General features: G+C 41.3%; 1 protein-coding gene across 1 annotated transcript in view; it reads left to right on the forward strand.

The window, feature by feature from the left end:
* The window catches only part of LOC137334954 (tryptophan 5-hydroxylase 2-like), a 39,181-nt gene that overhangs the window by 829 nt on the left and 12,596 nt on the right, over positions 1–25,756 (forward strand). The window contains exons 2-8 of the mRNA XM_068000048.1: positions 6,325–6,465; positions 7,044–7,227; positions 7,953–8,053; positions 10,285–10,352; positions 18,751–18,947; positions 19,044–19,179; positions 21,334–21,460. Of these exons, the coding sequence (XP_067856149.1) occupies positions 6,325–6,465; positions 7,044–7,227; positions 7,953–8,053; positions 10,285–10,352; positions 18,751–18,947; positions 19,044–19,179; positions 21,334–21,460 (954 nt within the window). The remainder of the gene's footprint in view (positions 1–6,324; positions 6,466–7,043; positions 7,228–7,952; positions 8,054–10,284; positions 10,353–18,750; positions 18,948–19,043; positions 19,180–21,333; positions 21,461–25,756) is intronic.

Here is a 25,756-nt window from a genome sequence, read left to right on the forward strand (position 1 = left end):
ATGTTGGAACCAATATATAACCAACTGTTCTATTTATCTCCAGGTTCCTGTCAGTTTATCGATTAAACTTATCATGTACCAAAATCATAAATATTCAAAATATGATCTGAAGGTTGTTCCTACTGATAGAGAAATTTAAATAAACAGTTGGGGACTGTGTGCATTTAGGAAAGTTAATATAACTTGGACCACAATGAAGCTAATTGAGGAGTAAAACTTTCAAATGAAATATAGTGACTCAAGTACAAACATAGACAAAGCACTTGTTTGAAATGAGGGAACCCTTGATGTACGGCAGACTTAATGACGATAGCTTAACAATAAGAAGTGCTGAGGCGGAGGGAAGTGAGACAAGTTTAGGGATGATAACAATGATGAAGGAAAAGCAGCACTTTTAGTTAATTAGTCACGAGTTTTAGAAAGGTCGGTAATGCCCCATCATACATGTTACAACTGATAAAGATTTTTATGACATCCTTTTCATCAATGGGAGAATGACTGCATTGACAAACAACAAATAAGGCAAAAATATTTATTTTGTAGATTTAAAAACTTTCATGTTGACTTAAAGACCAAATGCTTGAGGAACAAATCCATTTCATGCATTTTTTTAAGATTGTGAGTTTCTTAGCTCTGAATTAGGCAGCTGTGAAGCTATACATATTACATCTGGCACTCAGACAGTTAAAGGTTTTCCTATACAATACATCAATAAATATCTTTTAAAAATTGGTGGCAAATTTTTTCACTATTAAGTTTCATATACCTCATTTTTTTTAATTCTCAGGATGTGGGCATCGCTGGCAAAGGCAGCATTTGTTACCCATCCCTAGTTGTCCTGAGAAGGTGGTGGTGGGCCAACTGAATGGCTTACTAGGTTACTTCACAGGGCAGTTGAGTGAATCACATTTGTGTGGGACTTGAGTCACATATAGACCAGACTGGGTAAGGACAGCAGGTTTCCTTCCCTAAAGGACATTGGTGAACCAGTTGGGTTTTGCAACAATCTGACAGCTTCATGGTCACCTTAACTGATACCAGCTTTTTATTTCCAGATTTGTAAAACTGAATTCAAATTTACTGGCATGGTGGGATTTAAACTCGGGTTCTCTGGATTATTTGTCCAAGCCATTACACTACCATACCTCTTTTCACATGAGGTTTTGTAGTTTTATGCTTTTTAATAGTTGATTTTAACATTGTTATTTAATAATATAATATTTAACAATATTATTTAATAATAATTCACTTGGCCGCTCCTTTCAGAGTTCAGACAAAAGCTCTCAGAAATGTTCAGTTCATGTTGGATTTTATCCTGCTGGGGGTTTAGAGGCAGAATGGGTGATGGAACTCATTAAATTTGTACTTATGGAGGGGTTTAAAGAGGGGCAACATTTAGTGATTATTTAGTTATTCAGATTGGAGATTCAGTTATAGCTTCTGTCAGTACAATGGATATAATTACTTGGAAAATCGGGTAAATTAGGCAAGATTTTTCCAAACAAAATTAATTAAAAGCGATTCATAGTTCATTGATTATGATTGACGTCAATATTGGTTTGCCTTGGACATTACTTCAGTTGACTATAGTTCCAGGAAATTGGGCACAATTTGATTGTATCTGAAATTATTTTGCTCTCTATAGTGCCAATGAAATGGGACATTATTTATTTTGAAGTTTGAGTTCTTACTCAGTCTGTAGCCAGTAATCTGTGGTTTGTACATGCCCAAGTTTATGAATATTCTACATCAGTTGTTAGTCAGCTAATTCATCAAAAATCTAGTAAATTTTGGTGCATTTTAAAAGCATTTTTAACAATTAAGAATATTTTTCATTAGGTGGTCATTGACAGACTTCCCTGTTTATAACATACATTGGTTAAATCTCAAGAATTTCAGTCCATTATGAGTCTTGCTCTGTATCTTCTCTATATGTACAGCATTGTAAGTTATGTTGTGAAAACCCTGCTACTTTATTATAGTTTTATGTTAGTTATGAACACAAAAGAATATACTAAAGTCACTACATAAATTGAAAGAGTAATCTACTGACATTCAGTGTTCCAGGAGCATTCCAGTTGCATGCCGGATTTGCCTCAAATCATTTATATTTGTCTGGCTGTGAATTTAATTTAAGTTCTCATCCCAGTGCATAAGGGCAAGTTTGTGGTGCAGAAATTAAGTCATTAAATTTGCCTAATGTCAACATCAGTTGAACCGACTGACTAAAACCAGATTGAAGAAACCTATTGCTGTTTCACTGAATCCAGATTCTCCACAATCTGGCAACAGACAATCTACCAAGAATTCTCTGCACAAATTTGAAAAATTGTACTAGAAGTTCAAAGCCAGTATAACAGGGATACAACAGTAAGAACAAATATGTTAATCTTGGTTCAGATGCTCAGTTTGCTTTACATTGGAATACATTCATTAAACATCAAGGTGAGAACAAAATTATCAACATTATAAATAACTTTAAAGCTTACTACTCTTTGCCTACTCTTTATATTGTTCCAAGAATACTTAATATTGCCAGGCCATATCATGTAGTATTCCTTAATTATTCTGAATACATAACTACACAAGCTCATAGTGTTATACTATGCAGGGGAATTTATGTTAGTGAAATCTCTTTCCAGGGGCAGGTGCTATGGTGCCCTATGGTATGTAGAGTCTTATATTGTAGTAATGGTTCGCATTCTAGAGCTCATGCAATTTTGAGAAACACCAACTAAGGTTGTGGTGTTGAAGCACCACACAAGACAGCTCAGGTTAGGGAAGTAATTGAGTAATGGAAAGTGATGGCAGACGTACGATTGGAAAGATGAAACTGAAAGCAATCAACAGAATAACATGACAATACCTGGGCAATGATGTCTGGTAATAACTGTAACGTTACTGCTGAATTGATGACCCTTTCTATATTCTATATTAGAATGGTGATGTGTCCCATCATTGGAAACTATTGTATTTCTCTGATCAACAAAAGAGAAAATGTATTCTCCCACAAACACGATGCAAACTGACCTCACAAAATATGGATATATACAATGACTTCCTGAAATGTTTATAATAAATGTCATTTTTTTCTTCTTAATTAAAGTTAAGCTACCAATTAGTAAAAATAAATACTACCATATGCAGTCAGCTATTGAGTTATTTTTCTTGTTCTCCTTAAACATCCATTTCTGGACATATGGATCTAAAGAGTTTATCTCTGTGGGGGGAATTGCAAAATTTTATCTGTTTGCATTGAATCACAAGTCAAGGCAGAAATCAATAAATTTGACACAGTTTCTTCAAGAACTAAACTTCAAAAGTGACATTTCCAGATCACATGTGGTCATTCTTAACTGAAACTATGCCAAGGGATCTCTTTTCACAAGTTTTTATGCTACTTTTTCAAAGGAAAACAGCGAGGTTCTGTGGAGTTTTGATATATTCAAATTGTAAGATTATGATCATATGTTAGGGGTCATTTTCAGATTTCATGCTGCCGGCAGAGAGCTTTCATCCTATTGGAAATTCAGGCATGACTGTCCAACTATTTAAATTAAAGGTTGGAAAATCATGCACTGTCTGTGCCTGAATTTCTGATATGCACCCTCGGCAGGTGAGGCTGTCTGCCAGGCAATGCAAAGTTGGAAAATGACCCCGTCTCTCATGTTCAGAGGCCCCAGTGAGTAGAGGGGCTACTTCTTCGTGACACTTGGCACATGTGAAGATCATGTGCTGAGAAGTAGAATGTTTTTGTGTTTATTAAATCTTACTTGTTCATTACTCCATGAGTAATAATTAAAAGAACCAACTTAGTGACATACTTTTACAAAGAAAAAAGAGAGGGACAAGACTACATGTGAGAAGAGGTTTAACAAATAGATCCTATGCTGGTGTACAGTAGAGACAGTGTTTCATAAGTGAGAGTAACAGAAAGGCGGAGGGAAAAAAAATTATAGCATTTCAGTGGAGACCCCGGGAGAAATTTATGGCTAGAAACTTTTTCATGCATTACATTTACGCCTGTGAGATAAATGCAACACATGGAGGTACAGAACAGCTTCTGGTTTATGTGAAAAGGATGTGGTAATTCAGCTCTGCTTACTGATATATACGGTGGGGGAAGAAGCAGAAGATATTCTCAGTTCACTTAATCTGAGAGTCAGAATGGGGTTATGAGATAATAGTAGAAAAATTTGAAAGTCATTTTGTGGTATGGAGAAATATAATATTTGAGAAATGTTACTGGAGAAAACAAGAGGGGGAATATGCAGGCAGTTTCATCATAGCTCTCTGCTGTTTATTAAAGTACTGTGTGTATGCCACATAACATGAAGAGGTGATTTGTGACCATGTCCGTGAAATGAGAGACAATCAGAAAGGCTTCAGCTCAATCCTGACCTTACATTTGAGAAACTGGTCCAAAGGCAAGAGAGAGTGAAGCTGTTAGAAAAGCAACAGATGGTACTTAGAAACCAAGCAGATGGGAAAGCAAATGTAGATCAGCTGAAGATGGGAATGCCTCATTAACCTACAGAAATGCCCCAGCCAAAAGCAAAGTCATAAATGGAGAGAGAAGGACACCGATGAACCAAAAGACCGCAACAGCTGTGGACTTTCACCCCCATGCCCCAGAGATATATACTCTGCTGGAAGCACAAAGTGCCTTACGTGTCAGCGGAAAGGACACTTGCAGGTATTATGCCATAAACAGTACAATTCAAGGGGGTGAACACGTAAATGTATTCCTGAGTGAAATACAACAAAAAGACAGAAACCCAAGGACACTCAGGTTGCTCCCTATGAAGTGTCACGTCAATTTCTAGATCTACACAGGAGTTCCAAGGACAGCCCTTTTGGATTCCTAGGAACTAGAAAAGCTAATGATTTGCACCAGAGGGAGCCTCACTATGGAAACTTATCAAAGTCCTGTATCGAACAGAATATAATTGCACCTGACAAGCTCCTGGGTTACCTGTCTAAAGCAGAGAAAGAACAAGAAATCAATAATGTGCAAAGATCTCCTGCATAATTTGAAATTGATGATTACATGTCATACAACATCAGTACAGGTAATTTCAGGACCACAATTTCAGCTCTGGATTTTGGTATACTGCAAAGCAATATGGATTTGTTCACATCATAAGAAATCCCAGGTATCCACAAAGTAATGGTAAGATGGGGAGAGCAATGCAGACTAAAAAACACTTTCTCAGGAAGTCCAAAGATACATATTAAGGTCTCCTAAGATACGTCACCCTTACTGTCAAACAGGCTTCCTCCTGAGGTCCCCACTATCACAGGTCTTCAGCCAATTCAATTCACTCCACGTGACATCAGGAAATGGCTTAGTGCACTGTACACAGCAACGACTACGGACCCAACAACTTCCGGCTATAGTGCTGAAGACCTGTGCTCCAGAACTAGCAGCGCCTCTAGCCATGCTGTTCCAGTACAGCTTCAACACTGGCATCTACCCGACAATGTGGAAAATTGCCCAATTGACAGATCCAACCCAGCCAATTACTGTCCTGTCAGCCTACTCCCAATCATCAGCAAAGTAATGGAAGGAGTTGTCGACAGCACTATCAAGTGACACTTACTCACCAATAACCTGCTCAGTTTGGGTTCTGCCAGAACCATTTGGCTCCAGATCTCATTACAGCCTTGGTCCAAACATGGGTATGAGCTGAATTCCAGAGGTGAGGTGAGAGTGACTGCCCTTGACATCAAGGCAGCATTCGACCGAGTGTGACACCAAGAAGCCCTAGTAAAACTGAAGTCAATGGGGAATTAGGGGGAAAACTCTCCAGTGGCTGGAGTCATACTTGGTACAAAGGAAGAGGTTTGTGGTTATTGGAGGCTCAGGACATTGCTGCAGGAGTTTCTCGGGGCAGTGTTCTATGCCCAACTATCCTCAGCTGCTTCATCAATGACCTTCCCTGCATCAAAAGGTCAGAAATGGGGCTGTTCACTGATGATTGCACAGTGTTCAGCTCTATTCGCAATTCCTCAGATAATGAAACAGTCCGTGCCTGCTTCTAGCAAGGCCTGGAAACAACCAGGCTTGGGCTGATAAGTGGCAAGTAACATTCATGCCACACAAGTGTTAGGCAATGACCATCACCAACAAGAGAGAGCCGAACCACCTCCTCTTCACATTCAATGGCATTAACATCACTGAGTCCTGTAGAATCCAAGTCGAATTCTCCATTTTCATTCTATCACTACTTTAAAAAAAAATTCTTCTGATTTTTATAACAACTAATACAAAGCTTTTCTTTTGTTCCAAGTTTAATTATTTTGTTTGAAACATTTTTGCAGGTAAATAAAGTATGGTCCAGCAAATATGATGAGAAGAAAGTTAGCAAAGAAAACTGCAAGAATGAGACTTCCAGGACCAGAATTGTGTTTGCCTTGAAAAATGAAGTTGGCGGACTAGTGGAAGCCCTTCAAATCTTTCAAGTAAGATTCTACAGTGTATATATAAACAACTGTCACTGAAGTGATTAAGCTTACCTACTTAAAATTAATTTTATGTATCTATAATATATTAAAAATCTTATGTCTGCATGTACTTCCTGTCTACAAAATCTTACTTCTTGCTGTCACATTTTTGTCACACTTTTATGTCAACATTCCCATAACAAATTCTTATGTCCACATTTACATTGGAAACTGCCTATGCATCGTGATGTAACTACACCCTCTTGCCAGTGGTGACACTGGTGCCACAGTTTTGCATCTCTCAGCTCTTTAGCCTGTAACTGTTGTGATAATCCTATGGTCCAGCCAACTCTACTTTTCTGTTTCCCAAATTTCCATATGTTTCGCTATTTAACTATAACTGATAAAATAAAATCAGAGTATTAGATGAAAATAAAGTCAGCATGTATGAGTTTAAAATGGAGACTGAATTATGCCTGTGTTCCCTGATCTAATTATTCCCCCACCCTCCAACACCACTTCACCTTAACACTACACTTCATTTTGACTCTCCCTGTGCAAACTCTAAACTTTGAATTAAATTATGTTTTCATCAGGAGAAACACATCAACCTAGTTCACATAGAGTCCAGAAAGTCAAAGAGGAGAGATTCAGAAGTTGAGATATTTGTGGATTGTAGCAGCACAAAAGAAGATTTTAATGAACTGATTCAGTTACTGAGAGCCCACACAAACATCGTTTCGTTGAATCCACTGGCCAGCAACTGGACAGAGGAGGGAGGTACAAGTTACAGCTACAGTCTACACCTTGTAGACGTAATTGTCATGTTAGCAGGAAAAATGTGTCGAGCAGTTGGGTATTAATGTGAATTTGAATTTTGCCTTTTGATCTCTGGGCTGAAATGAAAAAGATTTTCTTGGGTCTGCATTCATGGAAGGATCTAATGCGCCTGGGTGTAGATCCAGGACCATTTCCTCTATTGTACCTATATACAGCCATGTCACTCATGCTACTTTGTAATTGTAGTCAGGACAATGCCAACATTTATATTGTGAAAGGAGATACCATGCTAATATATTTGATGGGTGTATAAATGGACCATTGCTTCTGTAAAGAAAGCTTCCTTACAAAGGGGGCTGCGGGGGCACATCTATGTTGTTTTCAGGAAGGGATAACAAACCGTCCAGAAACGGCAACAGTCACTGGATTGTCCAGCACTTTGGGACAGGCCAGATGTGCCACTAGTGGTCTGGCACCCACCACAGCATGTAAATGAGGGAACGTCCCCCTGACCCGAAAAATTCGACTGGGGAGAGCGGAGGACGTTCCTGACAGGTGCGATCCCGGCATAATTGCTGGGATCAGAGGCCCGTGGATTTTCAGGACCCCACACTGGGGAAACTTTCTCATAATTAGAAAATTACTCAATAATTCTGATAGTACTGCTTAGAATATGCTAATAGTTCAATCGTGCTTAAATCTTTATTTTAATGTGTGTTGTCTAGAACTGGGTGGCGTTCCTTGGTTCCCATGCAAGATTTCTGAATTAGATAAAAGTTCTCAGAGAGTCCTGATGTATGGATCGGAACTTGATGCAGATCATCCAGTGAGTAGCAACAAAGAGTCATTGTTCAAATAACAAAAGAAAGGTTATCACAGTTCTGAGTTACCATTAGTCTTTGTCTGTGGAGATTCTGGTTTAAATGCAATTCCGGATGAGTGATCAAAATAGTCCGTGAAGGATTAGCAAAATAAGGCTTTTTCTAGTTAGCTCTGCCCAATCAGTAAAGAATAAAATCTATTGTGTCCCCATTACTTTTTAAAATGTGTTCTTGGGATGTGGGCAGTAAAATTCAAAGAAATAGTGTGGCACCAGAGTAACATATAGAGCAGACCAAGCAGACCAAGGGTCAAAATCCTGGAACTCCCTTCCTAACAGCACATTGGGAGAACCATCACCACATGGACTGCAGCGGTTCAAGAAGGCGGCTCACCACCATCTTCTCAAGGGCAATTAGGGATGGGCAATAAATGCTGGCCTCGCCAGCGATGCCCACATCCCATGAACGAATAAAAACAAAAGACTGAAGAACAATTATCAACCATTTGAGTTTTTACAACAATCCACTTCTTTTATGTTATTTTCTGGCCACAAATGACCACATTTTATTGAAGTCACTTTCATAACTTGCCATGGTGGGACTTGTGAACTCATGTCCCTGAGTTGCTAGTCCATAACCACTAGGCTACCTTGGCCACCTCGAAAGCGGTATAGACAGAGGCCTCAAAGTAAATGTCTGCCCACCTTTCCGGGTGATGACCAATATTTAACATAGATGTGGTAGGTAGAGGCTCCTAAAGAAGGAGAGAAAATTAACTTTTAAAATGAATATAAATAAAGGTCCTGAAATTCCATAGGAGTTCTCCCAGTCTCCTGCTGCAACTTTAGCGGGAGACCTGCCGAACCCCCAGAGGCACGGCATAAAGAGCTAAAAACGGCAGTGAACTCTGCATCCCTGGGGGTTCTGCCAGTCTGCTACCGGGAGAGCGGGAGAACCCTCACAGAATCTCAGGGCCAAATACTTAATAAGAAGCAGCGTATGATCTTTGAGGTATAACAAGCCTTAGTTACACAACTGAGTGCTTCAGATGACTTGTATCAAAATAGTCCATGAAGGATTGGCAAAATAAGGCTTGTTCTAGTTTGCTCTGCCCAATCAAACTTAACAGCTTTATTGACATCAGCTGAATCCCTCCATTGTGATTCTATTCTGTAATGTATTTCTACCTAATCGTTGTTCTGTATGTACTAATGTAGCCCCTTGCTATGGGCTCCTGTCTGTGTCATTGAAACAATTTAACTCAACAGTGTGAAAATCAATAGCTGTCTCTTTATTGAGTATTTAACATGGGAGCACTCAAAAGTCCCCCTGTATTCCTCAGCGGCGAGGCAGGGAGTATGCATTATCTATTATTGTTGTGTTACTAGTTCTGTAAATGAAAGGGCTGGATGTACCTTTTTGTTATTGAACAAATGAAAACACAAAGAGGTAGAATGTCTGTGGGGGGTATTTCCAATCTCCCGCCATAACTTTAAGGGAAGATTGGCAGATTTCTTTGCGGTTTTTGCCAATCTTCTGCTGAAGTTATGGTGGGAGATTAGGCACCCCTGTGGAAATTGTACCCCAAAATGCTGATATTATAAATTAACAAAATTACACTTTTAAGTAGTAATTTTCCGATGTTGCCTACAGGTGAGGGAGGGGCTCACCTGCCGGAGGTACTCATCGGAAATTTGGCCACATGCTGCGCATGAATTTCTGACTGTTTAAATTACTGGTTGTGAAATTGTGTGCAAACCATGCCCCAGTTTCTGATATCTGCTTCCCGGTGGTGAAGCTCCTCTCCCTCAGCATAAAGTCGATACACATCTGAGATATAGATAAATAATCTGATACTTTAGAGGATCTGTACAATGAAAATAATAACGTTCTATTTTAAAAGCTGATTTAAAGCTGCAATAGTTTAGTTTTCTATCCCTGAATTTCTGAACTCCACACGATCTGGATTTCTTGATGAATACAGTTAATACATGAATGACTGAAAATGCTTCTTTTACAGTTTCATCGTGTAATATAAATTTACACTTCTGTGTTTTCTTTAGTAAAGGCATACTGTCTGCTCTGATAACAATGCTACATTGTATGATATCCTTTAAAATGATGTGTCTTAGGCTGCATTTACACTGCAACTGTAGTGTCAGTGCGAAGCGGTTTTGGTTTGCACTGATGCTATTGTTGTAGTGTAAGTGCAGCCTTAATCTCCCTCCGTTCCCAGGGCTTTAAAGACAATGTCTACAGAAGACGAAGAAAGTACTTTGTGGACGTTGCCATGAATTACAAAATGTAAGTGTTAGCAGGTAACAAAGAGAATTTCATAGAATCAGCTTGTTTCAGATAGTTTACCGTTATATACACTGTTACTGTTTTACGTACGGCCCAACTTAAAGCTCATTTCATGTAATATTAGCTTTACCATCAGAAACCGAGAGCCTGCTACCAAGAGGTTGTCCTATCGGTCCACAACCAGTGAGATTCTTACAAGAAAGAAGCCACACACCTGATGTCAGGAAATTAAATTTAAAATTGTTATTCTCCATTTGGCCAAAGGAGCTATAGGGTAGATCTTTCGATCAGGTGTCGGTAAGTGGGCGAGGAGGGACTGGAAAAACGGAACTCGTTGGATTCTCAATCCTAAGGTGCACCATTCTGTTTCCCACCTCAAGTTGCCCACCGTTGTTCTTTGCTATTGCACAAAATGTGCAAAAGCTTCATTATGGATGGTTAATCTGTGTTAATGCGGGCATTGCAACGCAGCCCTCCATTTTCTATGTTTTGAGCCTAAGTTGTGCCTAATATTAAGTCTGCTCATTGAAAGTGGTCTTTAAAGACCAGCAACATTATCACGTGTGGGGAAGGGATCTCTTAAAGGTACACAGCCATTTTTTAAAAGGACATTTTTCTGAAAATATGGGGTTTGTTTTCAAAGCATCTCTACCACAGGTTTTCATACTTGAAGATGAAGAATAGCCAAGAAGGCATACCAGTTGGCATCAAAGTTGGACTGGCTGCACCCACTATTATGCCACCAACGGTATCTGTACACCTTGGCACAACTAGCTGCCAATGACTATGGGGAACTGCCTCTGTATGCTCCAGGTCAGTATGGAGGCAGTTGCAGAACTGTACTATCTACTGTTAGGATAGCTGCAGCTAACCTCCACCACAAAGACAACACTGTTAGTGGCAATCAAAGTCAACTCCTCCCTATTATGTCTCCACCTCCTTCCAGACTAGCACAAGGATCATCTGCAGTATCAGTCAATTTTGTTTGTCCACAGATATATCAAACAAGTGACAGAAGCATTGTTCAGCAGTGCCAGGGCTTACACACTGAATGGTTTGATTCTGAGGACAACCTTTGCATGATCGTCAGGTGTCTGCAAGTTTCTCATGCACTTGACATTTCAAAGACAACAGGGAATTTCTGATAAAATTGTTTTGTGAGTATATATAATGCTCTTCTCTGGGAGATTAGCTAGTCCATACAGCCTCCATAGAAATGTAAATATTGTGGAGAGTATTTGTATATTTTGTTATGTTCCCACAAAGGCAAAGGAACTCTTTTGAGAATATAACTAACAGAAGACCATTTCAAATGCATGGTATGTTGGCCTATCTTTTCATGTGAAAGAGCACTACTTCTGTCATACTTGCTATAAGAATCTAGCGGGTAGCATTAACTTGGCATCTATCCTCAGATTTATCACCTTCTTCCACATTTACAGCTAAGCCACTAGCTATTGCATTTATCTAACACCTTATTACATCTGCAAGACGTTCCAAAGTGCTTTGCAACCAATGAATTACTTTGAGAAATGCAGCCACTGTTATTATGTAGGTGCAAACATGGCAGCCTGTTTGCACACAGCAAGATCCCACAATAACCTAATGAGTTGAACCAGATGAAGTAATGTTGGCCAAGACACTGGGAGAACTCTTTGAGTAGTGTTGTGAAAATCTTTTATATCCACATAAACAATTGGAACAGACAGGATGGCACTTGTGACAATCCAGCACTCCCTCAGTAATTCACTGAGTTGTCAGCCAAGGTTATGTGCTCAAGTCCTAGAGTGGTGCTTGAACCAACAATCCCCTGAACAGAGGGAAGAGTGATACCAATTGAACCAAACTGACACTTAAATGTAGGTAAAACTGTACAATCTATTTCCTTGTTTGTGCACTCTTTATCCTACTGCATGGCCTGTCAGCTGTCATTTCATCTTTACTTCAAAGTCCATAGTTTTATCTCTGAGTGCAATATGGTAAAGAAAGAAATAATTCTGCACTTTGTTGCTGCAGCTCTTTAAATCCCTGCAGCAGTGCTCAGAAACCCTGCCTCCATGCAGAGAATCAGTCCACTCCATGGGTGTGAACTTCCCTCACATACATAATTAGGAGTCAAATCAGAAGCTATGATGTGTACAGCCATACACAATACATCAGGTGGATATTCTGACCACATCATCCTGCCCTGGAATCACCCGTTGTGGAATTTTTACACTTGTATCTGCCTGTTTTGTTAAAAAAGGAATTAAATGCTCTTTTTCATCATTATTGATGGCCTGCTAACAAATTGGCTGGAATGTGTGATTTTGAATTGTGCATTTTTTTAATGTGATTTAGTTTGCTACAACATTTTTAAATGTGATTTAGTTTGAAGACCTGCAACGATGATCCTTTAATACTTCTCAAGGAGTTAATGAGCCACTTAATTGATATAAATGACAAAAAAAAATTGATGATCCAGGTATAGATTTACTTATTGTTCTCCTGAAGCTCTTCTTAACTGTGCAAAAGGAAACAGCAGAACCTTTTTGATGTGGAACGATGGCCCCAACATGATCTGGAGGCAACTGATGTGAAACAGTAGCAGCATAGGACATATATGGAATGAAGGAAAATCATAGTTGTGAAAAATCTATGCAAAAATGGTGTACTTACACAGAGAAATGTTTACAAGGGTATAGCAAGTAATGTAGTACAAATAAAAATAACAGAGGCATACAGATCATATTATTTTACCATGATGGAAAAGAGAATTCACTGTGAGAAATCATTTGCACCGCCTAAATCACTTCACCTTAATCCGCACTGCTTTTATGTTTAAAGGCAAAATTCACACATAACTGGAGGTCCCTGGTGGTGGACTCTACTCTCACTGAATGTGAAGAAGGAATAGTCGATTTATTCAGGCGGGAGGGCTCAAAAGACGTTGGGACTAAGGATGTTACAAGCCTGTGTGGAACAATTGGTATGTACCATATCACCCATGATTTGCATTTGTTACATCAACATGACCATAAAGACTGATTGTCCATCAGCCTATTATAGTGCATGTAATGACAATACAACGTGCAAATGGATAAGCATGCTTATGTATTCACAATGTTCTATCTCTTCGCAGAGCAAGGAGAACCCAGTGGTCTACAAGTTTCACACAAAGAGAACCACGTACCACAGAACCCTCCATTACCATCTACACTTAAGTCAAACCCCGACACACTAGGAAGAAGATCCTAGTGAGGTTGAAGATAAAACAGTGAAGTACAGAGCACCAGTTTTCATTTTAAGATATCTTTTGCTTTCAGATACGGTGTCTATTGTCGCTCGTTCAGGGCTATGTGATGATACAGAATTATCTATCAGTGGTGGAGGTTGATGAGTTGCCAGCCTACTGGTTGCAGATTCAGAATGCTGATTGTTCCTATTGTTTTTGAGGAGTTATACAACAAGAACAACTTGCATTTATATTGCACTTTTAACGTAGAAAAAATCACAGAAGTGTAATCAGACAAAAATTTGACACCGAGCCAAAGAAGAAGTTATTAGGAGCAATAACTAAAAGTTTAGTAGAAAAGGTAGGTTTTAAAGAGGGTCTTAAAAGAGGAGAAAGAGGTGGAGAGGTGGAGGGGTTTAGGGAGGGACCTTAATGGGCTTGCTTTGAAACAGAGGCTTGGTGTCTATGTTAAAAGGCAGTTGAGTCCATATACATGGTAGATGGAAAGGGAATAGTTAGTTGGAAGAATAACAATCAGCACCATGGTTGCCATTGATAATACAGCAAAACTTCCACATTGGTAGTTCAGGTGATTCTACCCAATGGTACTATCTCTCATGAATACTGCTGTTGCTGCTGTGGAGACTTTGGAGTTGTTTTTTAAAATTATTCGTTCATGAGATGTGGGCGTCACTGGCGAGGCCGGCATTTATTTCCCATCCCTAATTGCCCTTGAGAAGGTGGTGGTGAGCCGCCTTCTTGAACTGCTGCAGTCCATTTGGTGAAAGTTCTCCCACAGTGCTGTTAGGTAGGGAGTTCCAGGATTTTGACCCAGCGATGATGAAGGAATGGCGATATATTTCCAAGTCGGGATGGTGTGTGACTTGCAGGGGAACGTGCAGGTGGTGTTGTTCCCATGTGCCTGCTGCCCTTGTCCTTCCAGGTGGTAGAGGTCACGGGTTTGGGAGGTGCTGTCGAAGAAACCTTGGCGAGTTGCTGCAGTGCATCCTGTGGATGGTACACACTGCAGCCACAGTGCGCCGGTGGTGAAGGGAGTGAATGTTTAGGGTGGTGGATGGGGTGCCAATCAAGCGGGCTGCTTTGTCCTGGATGGTGTCGAGCTTCTTGTGAGTGTTGTTGGAGCTGCACTCATCCAGGCAAGTGGAGAATATTCCATCACACTCCTGACTTGTGCCTTGTAGATGGTGGAAAGGCTTTGGGGAGTCAGTAGGTGAGTCACTTGCCGCAGAATACGCAGCCTCTGACCTGTTCTTGTACCCACAGTATTTATGTGGCTGGTCCAGTTAAGTTTCTGGTCAATGGTGACCCCCAGGATGTTGATGGTGGGGGATTCGGCGATGGTAATGCCATTGAATGTCAAGAGGAGGTGGTTAGATTCTCTCTTGTTGGAAATGGTCATTGCCTGGCACTTGTCTGGCATGAATGTTACTTGCCACTTATGAGCCCAAGCCTGGATGTTGTCCAGGTCTTGCTGCATGCGGGCACAGACTGCTTCATTATCTGAGGGGTTGTGAATGGAACTGAACACTGTGCAATCATCAGCGAACATCCCCATTTCTGACCTTATGATGGAGGGAAGGTCATTGATGAAGCAGCTGAAGATGGTTGGGCCTAGGACACTGCCCTGAGGAACTCCTGCAGCAATGCCTTGGGGCTGAGGTGATTGGCCTCCAACAACCACTACCATCTTCCTTTATGCTAGGTATGACTCCAGCCACTGGAGAGTTTTCCCCCTGATTCCCATTGACTTCAATTTTTCTAGGGCTCCTTGGTGCCACATTCGGTCAAATGCTGCCTTGATGTCAAGGGCAGTCACTATCACCTCACCTCTGGAATTCAGCTCTTTTGTCCATGTTTGGATCAAGGCTGTAATGATGTCTGGAGCCGAGTGGTCCTGGCGGAACCCAAACTGAGCATCTGTGAGCAGGTTATTGGTGAGTAAGTGCCGCTTGATAGCACCGTCAACGACACTTTCCATCACTTTGCTGATGATTGAGAGTAGACTGATGGAGCGGTAATTGGCCAGATTGGATTTGTCCTGATTTTTGTGGACAGGACATACCTGGGCAATTTTCCACATTGTCGGGTGGATGCCAGTGTTGTAGCTGTACTGGAACAGTTTGGCTAGAGGTGCGGCTAGTTCTGGAGCACAAGTCTTCAGCACTACAGCCGGGATGTTGTCGGGGCCCATAGCCTTTGCTGTATCCAGTGCATTCAGCCGTTTCTTGATATCACGTGGAGTGAATCGAATTGGCTGAAGACTGGCTTCTGTGATAGTGGGGATATCGGGAGGAGGCCGAGATGGATCATCCATTCGGCACTTCTGGCTGAAGATGGTTGCAAACACTTCAGCCTTGTCATCTTCAGCCTTGTCTTTTGTACTCACGTGCTGGACTCCGCCATCATTGAGGATGGGGATGTTTACAGAGCCTCCTCCTCCTGCTGGTTGTTTAATTGTCCACCACCATTCACGACTGGATGTGGCAGGACTGCAGAGCTTTGATTTGATCCGTTGGTTGTGGAATTGCTTAGCTCTGTCTATAGCATGTTGCTTCCACTGTTTAGCATGCATGCAGTCCTGTGTTGTAGCTTCACCAGGTTGGTACCTCATTTTTAGGTACGCCTGGTGCTGCTCCTGGCATGCTTTCCTGCACTCCTTATTGAACCAGGCTTGATCTCCTGGCTTGTTGGTAATGGTAGAGAGAGGAATATGCCGGGCCATGAGGTTACAGATTGTGCTGGAATACAAATCTGCTGCTGCTGATGGCCCACAGCGCCTCATGGATGCCCAGTTTTGAGCTGCTAGATCTGTTCTGAATCTATGCCATCTAGCATGGTGATAGTGCCACACAACACGTTGGACGGTGTTCTCAGTGCGAAGACGGGACTTCGTCTCCATGAGGAGTCCAAACTATAAGAAGCACACGCAACCAAATTCATCTTACTTGGAGAAAACATGCAACCACAGGGAAGAACTCATAGATTCCCATTTTCTGTGGTGACATAGATCAGTGGACCTTGTGAGGGTCCTCCAGCAATTGCATGCATGGAATACACAGTGGCACCCATGACAATGATAGTTCTGTAGCATCATATAGCCTTGCACAAGTGACCGTAGATGTTGGCTTTGAAAGCAAACAGCCCACATAGTCTCTGGCAAAAGGAGATTCCTGGGACTGATGTAAACGCATCTGGTTGTAAATACAGGCAGCGTATCTCCTACAGTTAGTCATTTGGCAATGCAGCAGCCACCAGTGATACTCTTTCAACTATGGGAACATATAGCTGTAGGCCACATCAACAGTTGACACACCGAAGTTCATGGCATGCAAGTGAAAATGCACCAGAAAAAACACGACAAACACCTACACCATATACACTAAAATATAAAATAAAATGTATTCACTTTTAATATGTCTTATAGTCTGTCATTCTTTCATTTTGCAGATAAAGAAGTGTCAGTTGTCCATCAGTAAAATTAACATATAATTAAAAGCAAAATACGGCGGATGCTGGAAATCTGAAATAAAAACAGAAAATGCTGGAAAAGCTCAGCAAGTGAGGCAACATCTGTGGAGAAAGAAACAGAGTTAATGGGGGTGATTTTAAACCCCAAGAACAGGTGAGATGGGGGCGGGTGGGAGTTGAAAATTGTTGTTTTTATGGGTCGCAACTGCAAATTTTTCGGACTTTGCATTCCCAGTGGGAAGCCTGTACTTTTACGCACCAACATTGAACCCAGAAATAAAGCTGGGTTGCGGTCGCGATCCAAAAAACTATTTTCAACTCCCACCCGTCCCCAACCCACCCGTTCTTGGGTTTTAAAATCACCCCCAATGTTTCAAGTCGAAGACCTTTCGCCAGAACTGCTAACATATAGTTTACTTTATAAAAAAATATACAGGTAATGCAAACAGCAGTTCTATGCTTGTAGATACGTCCAATAGAAAGTAAAAATGCCCAACAGAGAAAGTCATTGGAAGAACTAATCACTGAGGTCCTAACACATCTCTCTCAATGACTGTGGCGGCTGGTCTGCTGCTGTTGGTTATCACTCTGCTCATGTTCTATGATTTGAAACTGCTCACCATTCAAGTCCATGCTGTGACCTCTGACATAACAAATTTCAGTAGCTTACAACTATCATTTTCTGCACCATCGCTGGGCATATTGTTAGGTCCCCTCTGACCGGCCCCAAGCATCTAAGGGGTTGCTTCGGCACTCTAAATGTCTGCAAGTAGATGTTCTCTGATTGGGTGCGGAAGTGGAGCAGAGGTGTCATCAACTATGGTTACAGCACGTAACCAATACTTTTTCAGGAGCCAGCCAGCAATCCATCCTTCTCCTTCCAAGAGCTGTGGCATCTTTCAGATTGCTACAGAATGAAAACATCATGGTAAACATGCATTAAGGTGCAGTGTTTTCTTGTGTGGGTCATATATCATTTGGACATTTATGGAACAATAGCCCTTGCTATTTAGATATGCGGTAGATTTGATGGTTATGTCCGATGATACCTTGTACCTGAGTAAAGTCACCAATTTGATCGAGTCCCATTGGTAATTTGAATTTTTCTCTATATTTGGTATGGGGAGAGAGCCGAAATATGGTATTGAGGTGTAGGATCAGCCATGATCATATTGAATGGCGGAGCAGGCTCGAAGGGCCGAATGGCCTACTCCTGCTCCTATATTCTATATTTCTATATTTTATAACATCTTCATGTTAACCTGCTAATTTCTTTCATATATTGAAGGATTTGCTATGCATTTCCAGCATTTTCTATTTTTTTTCAGATTTCCAGTATTCACTGTTTTTTCTATTGGTTCCAGAAAGCAACAGTTTACCCGGACCAGCCATTTTTAAAGGTTTCAGCTTACATACAATGATGCTGAAACTTACACTAATCTACTGAAATAGCAGGATTGACTTTATTAATGTGATATTTAACCCTATAAACCACAGATTTCCAGTGTGTGTATTTTCTTTATAATTGCCAGCTGGTGGTTAAGATGCGGGTAACGACATAAATATTAAACAACCAGTTATCTGTAGAAAGCCAAACACTATTCTCAATAAACAGATGATGGGAAACTTGTATTTCCACGTTGAGCCCAGTTAACAGCGCATTGTTCAATAACATGTTCTTTTGCTGCCCTCTAGCGGTCAGCTTATTCCTAGAGTTGAATACACAGAAGAAGAAATTAAGACTTGGGGGACTGTGTTCAGAGAGCTGACAAAACTTTACCCAACTCATGCATGCCAAGAGTACCTTAAGAATTTCCCTCTTCTAACAAAGCACTGCGGCTACAGAGAGGATAATATCCCACAACTGGAAGATGTTTCTGTATTTTTGAAAGGTATTTGGGACTACATTCGCTGTGTACGAATATATATTTTTTTCTCTCAGTTTATGGATTGAATTTAAGTAGAAATGTGTTTTCTCCATGTTTCAGAACGATCAGGCTTTGTAGTCCGACCAGTGGCTGGATATTTGTCCCCAAGAGATTTTTTAGCAGGATTAGCTTTTCGAGTTTTCCATTGCACTCAGTATGTGCGTCACAGCTCTGATCCCTTCTACACACCAGAACCGTAAGTGTGAAACCATTATGAGAGATTTAGTTGATAACTATTAAATTAATTAATGCTTTTCCATGATTTTCTATTGAATAATAGTCTATTAATATTGCTCTAATGCTTTTAATCATAATCAATATTAAAACTATTCAGTATCAAATAATCTGACTAATTTAATGGAACCTCAGGCATGTGGAATTTTACAACCCACGTTTGTCTCTAGAATAAAACCGTAACATTTGGCTTTTATCCACCATCCTTACGTTATTCCTATCGTTAAGCTGAAGAAGTTTTTTTTAGATGTCAGTATTGCTTTTCAGGTTTTTGTTTGCTGAACAGATCCTGCTTCTTATTACATTGCCATCATGGAATAAAGAGGGCTATTGTCTAATTTTGGAAGGAAGCTACTCCCAGTTGAGACACAGAAGGAGCTGTGTCACCCAGAGACAACTATCATCAGATTATCACTCCATTTCTGAAACATTGGCCAATATATAATAATGGGCTGCATTTACACAACTGTAGAGTTGGTGCAAAGTGTTTTAACTTCACACAATGCTAAAAACTTGTAATGCAAGTTCCTCTGCTTCACCCTGGAGTTAGGTTATGGCCTAGATGTGACAAAACTATTTTACACAAACAGTACAATCATAGTGTAAATGCAGCATGGTATAGTGTGGCATTATTCCATATTTATGGAACGTAAGAGATCCAACTAATCCTATAAAAGATCAGCTCTGCATCCTTTCCATGAGGAGAGTGAACTGGAAACCGAAGAGCAGGTTTTCTTGGGTGTTCATTGCCCCAGTATTGTCCAGGTCCAGGAGCAACCTGGCAGGGTGCAGTGCTGGCAGAAGAGAGAGGAAATTTAAGTGGAGCCCCTGCAGCTGCATTTCAGGCCTCTGAGATCAGATGGAGATCAGAAATCCCTGACTTTCTGAATGATTGGGGAGGTGGATAAGGTAAATACAGGCACCTACCTTCCTACTGGCCTGTCCCAGGATCCTGCATACCTTCCAGTTGATGGGAGTCCAGAAGCAGGTCACAGTGCCATATTTAATTGGGAATCACTCAACTGAGGAGCACAGCCAGTGATATCTCCTCCTGCCCCATTTGACACAGCTGCGATGGGCCTATACCGACAGTAGGTAAAAGTCCAGCTCATATCCCTCAGGTGTGCCCCAGAAATGCTGGGGCAATGCAACCCAGTGAGACAGGTCTCTGTACAAAAGGTGATTCTAAGGCTCCAGGAATGTGATATGGTTTTACTACTGTATTACTGAGCATCGTGACTCACTGATGTGAATGACAAACTTCTTTATACCAGTGGTCACTGATAGGAAAATTGATTTTAACAGTCATTTTATCTGTGGCGTGTTAGTAAATTACAGACTTGTGCTGTGGGCTCCTATCCATGAAGACAAACTATGCAGATTCATGTCGCTTAGGACAGTAACAGTTAAAAGGAGGGTATCCTCACTTATCTGACTATATATGAGGCTTTAGTTATGAGGAGACAGACTGGGGCTCTTTTCATTAAATAAAGAAGGTTAAGAGCAGATCGAATAGAGGTGATCAAAATTGTAGGAAGTTTTGATGAAGAAAGTTGAGGAAAACTATTTCTCCTGGTTGGTAACTAGAGATCACCAAAAGAATGAAGTAAGAGGATAGGAGAGATTTTGGGTGCGCGGTCATAGTATACCCCATCAGAAATTGCTTTTAAAAAGGAAGTGGATAAATATTTGCAAAGAACATTAAAGGGTATGGGGAAAGATAGGGGAATGGAGCTAAGCGGATTGCTGTGTTAGAGAGCTGGCACAGGCACGATGGGCTGAATGGCATCATTCTGTACTGTAAAATTCTATGGATTTATGTTTGAGACAAGGTCAGAGAGCCAAAGGACAATATTTAACTGTACTATGCCTTTTAGTCTTCTCCACCAAAAAAAGCGGTGTGAAAGCAATAACATCCACACAAATTAACCTTATTACATTTACGCAGATGTAATTGAGCATTGTGTTCAATAATTTTCTGAATATGTCTCTATATACAGTGTATATGTGTGTGTGCATGCCTGCATGTGCCTGGTGATGCCTTTATATAAATTACTTTTAGCTATTATACATTGCTACATATGCGTACATCCTCTTTTCAATATGTATTTTTCAGAGATACATGTCATGAGCTGCTGGGACATGTACCTCTTTTGGCAGATCCAAATTTTGCACGGTTTTCACAAGAACTAGGTCTGGTCTCTCTTGCTGCGTCAGATGAAGATGTTCAGAAGTTAGCCACTGTAAGTCGTCTCTTGTTTGGAATTTCTTATAAGTATGATTGAATTACCCTATCATATATTCATGTGTCTATATGTCCAGACTACATTGATGTAGTCATTTTGTTATCTTTACAAAATATACACACATCAAGCACAATTAGTCTAAGCTCATTATTCTTCATTCATGGATGTCCCTGCTGAAGCTCTCTGCAACACCCTGTAATTCATTTTTGAAGACAATATCTGAAATATAGAAGTTGAAAAACAACACCTTAGACATTTTATCTGCACCAGTTACTAGCCCAGAGCCTTTCCACATGTACTTGGACATTTCAGAGCTCTATCATCTGCTGCAGGGTGAGCTGCAGTCAGCATCTGGAACAGGGATCGATCTTCCTATACAAGAGAAGCATAAAGCTTTAATGCCACCAGATCCTTTCAAGTCACCACAGAGGACATCTACCATTTCAGACAGTCTGCAGTGCATACCTTTATCATACAACTGGCAAATGCTTTGTTTGCAATGGGCAACATCTTCATTACTTTCCATGTGGAAAGGAGGCAGGGTACAGAGCTCCCACCTTGAGTACAAGGCGCATTGACACCCAGATGCACATCGGGGCTTTTTATGTCAAAGTCATCGTGTATTTGACCAGAAAGGTTTTGCACTCAATTAACGTCCAGTTAACCTCTAACCACCTTGTGCACATCAATGGCTATTATCCAGGGAGCAGCCCTTCATTACCTTCCAGTCTATGGTGCCCTCATTATTTGAAGGAGAATGAACACTGGGTGGGGGGTGGCTGTAAGTAGATCAGGCTAGCCTCTACATCCATGGCTGCTGGCCCCATTGATACAATTCTTAACAGCAGAGGAGGCCTTGGCTCAAAGTTTGAGTATCTGTTTGCTGTTACTTGGCTGTCTCTTCTATCCACAAGAAAAGTGTGCCTTCCAGCACTGACAGAGTGAAGCAGTTTATGCAAAAGAGGAATGATTTGATACAATGCTTTAAATGGTACCTCCCAGAGGGTGCGGGAATTCCAGTTTAGGTCTGTGCTATGCTTGACGAGCCGCACAAACAATATGTACAAAAGTGAGAATCACACTTAGAGTCATAGAGTCATAGAGTCATACAGCACGGATAGAGGCCCTTCGGCCCATCGTGTCCGCGCCGGCCATCAGCCCTGTCTACTCTAATCCCATATTCCAGCATTTGGTCCGTAGCCTTGTATGCTATGGCATTTCAAGTGCTCATCCAAATGCTTCTTGAATGTTGTGAGGGTTCCTGCCTCCACAACCCTTTCAGGCAGTGAGTTCCAGACTCCAACCACCCTCTGGGTGAAAAAGTTCTTTCTCAAATCCCCTCTAAACCTCCCGCCTTTTACCTTGAATCTATGTCCCCTTGTTATAGAACCCTCAACGAAGGGAAAAAGCTCCTTAGTATCCATCCTATCTGTGCCCCTCATAATTTTGTACACCTCAATCATGTCCCCCCTCAGCCTCCTCTGCTCCAAGGAAAACAAACCCAATCTTCCCAGTCTCTCTTCATAGCTGAAGCGCTCCAGCCCTGGTAACATCCTGGTGAATCTCCTCTGCACCCTCTCCAAAGCGATCACATCCTTCCTGTAGTGTGGCGACCAGAACTGCACACAGTACTCCAGCTGTGGCCTAACCAGTGTTTTATACAGCTCCATCATAACCTCCTTGCTCTTATATTCTATGCCTCGGCTAATAAAGGCAAGTATCCCATATGCCTTCTTTACCACCTTATCTACCTGTTCCGCCGTCTTCAGGGATCTGTGAACTTGCACACCAAGATCCCTCTGACCCTCTGTCTTGCCTAGGGTCCTCCCACTTGTGGTCACCTTCATCCTGACAGCAGTAAATGTATTCCTCACTTACAGCCAGATATGAAGGATTTAGGTGACTGCACTGACTCAGTCAGTGACCTCCCTCCATATAACTTTTACCTGTGTCTTTAAAGGAGCATGGCCTTCAGTCACAAAGAGAGCCACTTTCCTTTTCTGCATGTCATGCAACAGGACCTCCAACTCTTCAGTATCAAAGAGTGTTATCTCCAGTCTCTGCTGCACCATTGTGAGCAATTTCTCCATTTTTCTGCCCCCCAACACAACCTCCCGTTTAATGGCAAGCTTTCTGAGTTGCCATCTGATCAGATTTTGCACTCCCCAGCCAAGTGGGCTACAGGGCAAGCTCTTCATGTCCCAGTAGCCTGCCTAAATTAGGGGGAAGGAACTCCTTTTGCAAATATTTGCATCGGCTGCACTCTTCAGCTTTTGGCATCGGTGAGCCAATGCTATCTCAAGCCCATTTTTGCTGCTTTCCCAAAACTGGGACTTATTGCTCAACATTTTGTTTGATTTGCTGATTACTTGTCTGCAACGAGTGGATATGGTAAGTGTTGAATTTGTTATTGCTCCTAGATGGCTTTCAGCTTCTCCCTTAGTCAGTTCAACAGAATTCATTGAGTAAATATGCTCTTCATTTATCTGTACTGAATTGAATTGAATTTGTCATAATTCTGCCCATTTGCAAATTTTCCTGCTTCCAATGTGGTTTTGCTTCCACTCCAGTGCCATCTCCCATGTATTCATTGACTTCCTCCTTAGCACTTTGTAGATTTTGTCCCTCTCAGGTATATTAGAGTAAATTCACCCTACTCAAATGGAACACTGGTCGGTGATAGAGCTACAATATTGTATCGCCAATTTTTTCAGTGCAGCTCCCCATTGGGAGCACAGAATCAGTGAATTTAACCTATATTGTCCATCCATGGGGATTTATTGGTTTGAGCCCATTAAGCCTGTCTCAGGCTTCTGCAAAACTAATTTAAACATTTTATTTTTAATCATGGGATGAGGACGTCGCTGGCAAGGCCAGCATTTATTGCCCATCCCTAATTGCCCTTGAGAAGGTGGTGGTGAGCCGCCTTCTTGAACCGCTGCAGTCCGTGTGGTGAAGATTCTCCCACAGTGCTGTTAGGAAGGGAATTTCAGGATTTTGACCCAGCGACGATGAAGGAACGGCGATATATTTCCAAGTCGGGATGGTGTGTGACTTGGAGGGGAACGTGCAGGTGATGTTGTTCCCATGTGCCTGCTGCTCTTGTCCTTCTAGGTGGTAGAGGTCACGGGTTTGGGAGGTGCTGTCGAACAAGCCTTGGCGAGTTGCTGCAGTGCATCCTGTGGATGGTACACACTGCAGCCACAGTGCGCCGGTGGTGAAGGGAGTGAATGTTTAGGGTGGTGGATGGGGTGCCAATCAAGCGGGCGGCTTTGTCTTGGATGGTGTCGAGCTTCTTGAGTGTTGTTGGAGCTGCACTCATCCATGCAAGTGGAGAGTATTCCATCACACTCCTGACTTATGCCTTATAGATGGTGGAAAGGCTTTGGGGAGTCAGGAGGTGAGTCACTCGCCACAGAATACCCAGCCTCTGACCTGCTCTTGTAGTCACAGTATTTATATGGCTGGTCAAAGTAGTTTAGTTTAGCTAAGTTTATGGTGGTGACTGGTGTCTTTTCCAGTTCCCTCTTTGCCATCTGAGCACCTTTTTTCATATTTTTGGAGGTTCTTTTTTAATGGCACCGAATGTCAATTCCCTCGTCCCCAGGATTGCAGAACAGTGCTGCAAAAAGTTCAACGACCTCACTAGGGCTGGCAAGGTAACACACTGGGCACTTTCTCCTTTTCTTCCTTGTTCACCCTGGGCAATATCACAGTCTTGGCTTGGTGGTAGCACTCTTACCTCTGAGTCAGAAAGTTGTGGTTTCAAGTCCTACTCCAGTGACATGAGCACATAATTTAGGCTGACACTTCTGTGCAGTACTGAGGGACTTAGTTGAATTTCACCCCGAAATGTACCATTTTCTAGGGTGTAACGGAGACTAAAGTCGATGTCATACAGACACTTAGCACATTGCTTCCTTATTTAGATCAGTCAGACCTTTCCTGTTGCTTACTGTTACAGTGTTCAGACTGCACCAGATATTTCTTTCATTCTCAGTGCCAAGGGCTTTTCATGTAAGTGAGCTTTTCTTGCCTTCAAACAAAGTTTGACCTTGTGTATAATGTCGAGCAATGTTGTGCTGCCGAGGATTGAACAAAACAATATTGGTGCTATAATTGGCTTACTACAAATGTCAGAAGCCTTTTTTATTCTACTAGTCTTCAGAAAGTGGAAAACTAATAAATCTCAAGTTTATGTTAAAAATTAAACAGTACCTAAAGATCAACACAGCAGATTTCACTTGATTATAGAACAGCGACCACAATAACTTGTATTTGTATAGTGCTCCA

This window comes from Heptranchias perlo, chromosome 18 (genome assembly GCF_035084215.1).
Source record: "Heptranchias perlo isolate sHepPer1 chromosome 18, sHepPer1.hap1, whole genome shotgun sequence".
NCBI classification, from domain to species: Eukaryota; Metazoa; Chordata; class Chondrichthyes; order Hexanchiformes; family Hexanchidae; genus Heptranchias; species Heptranchias perlo.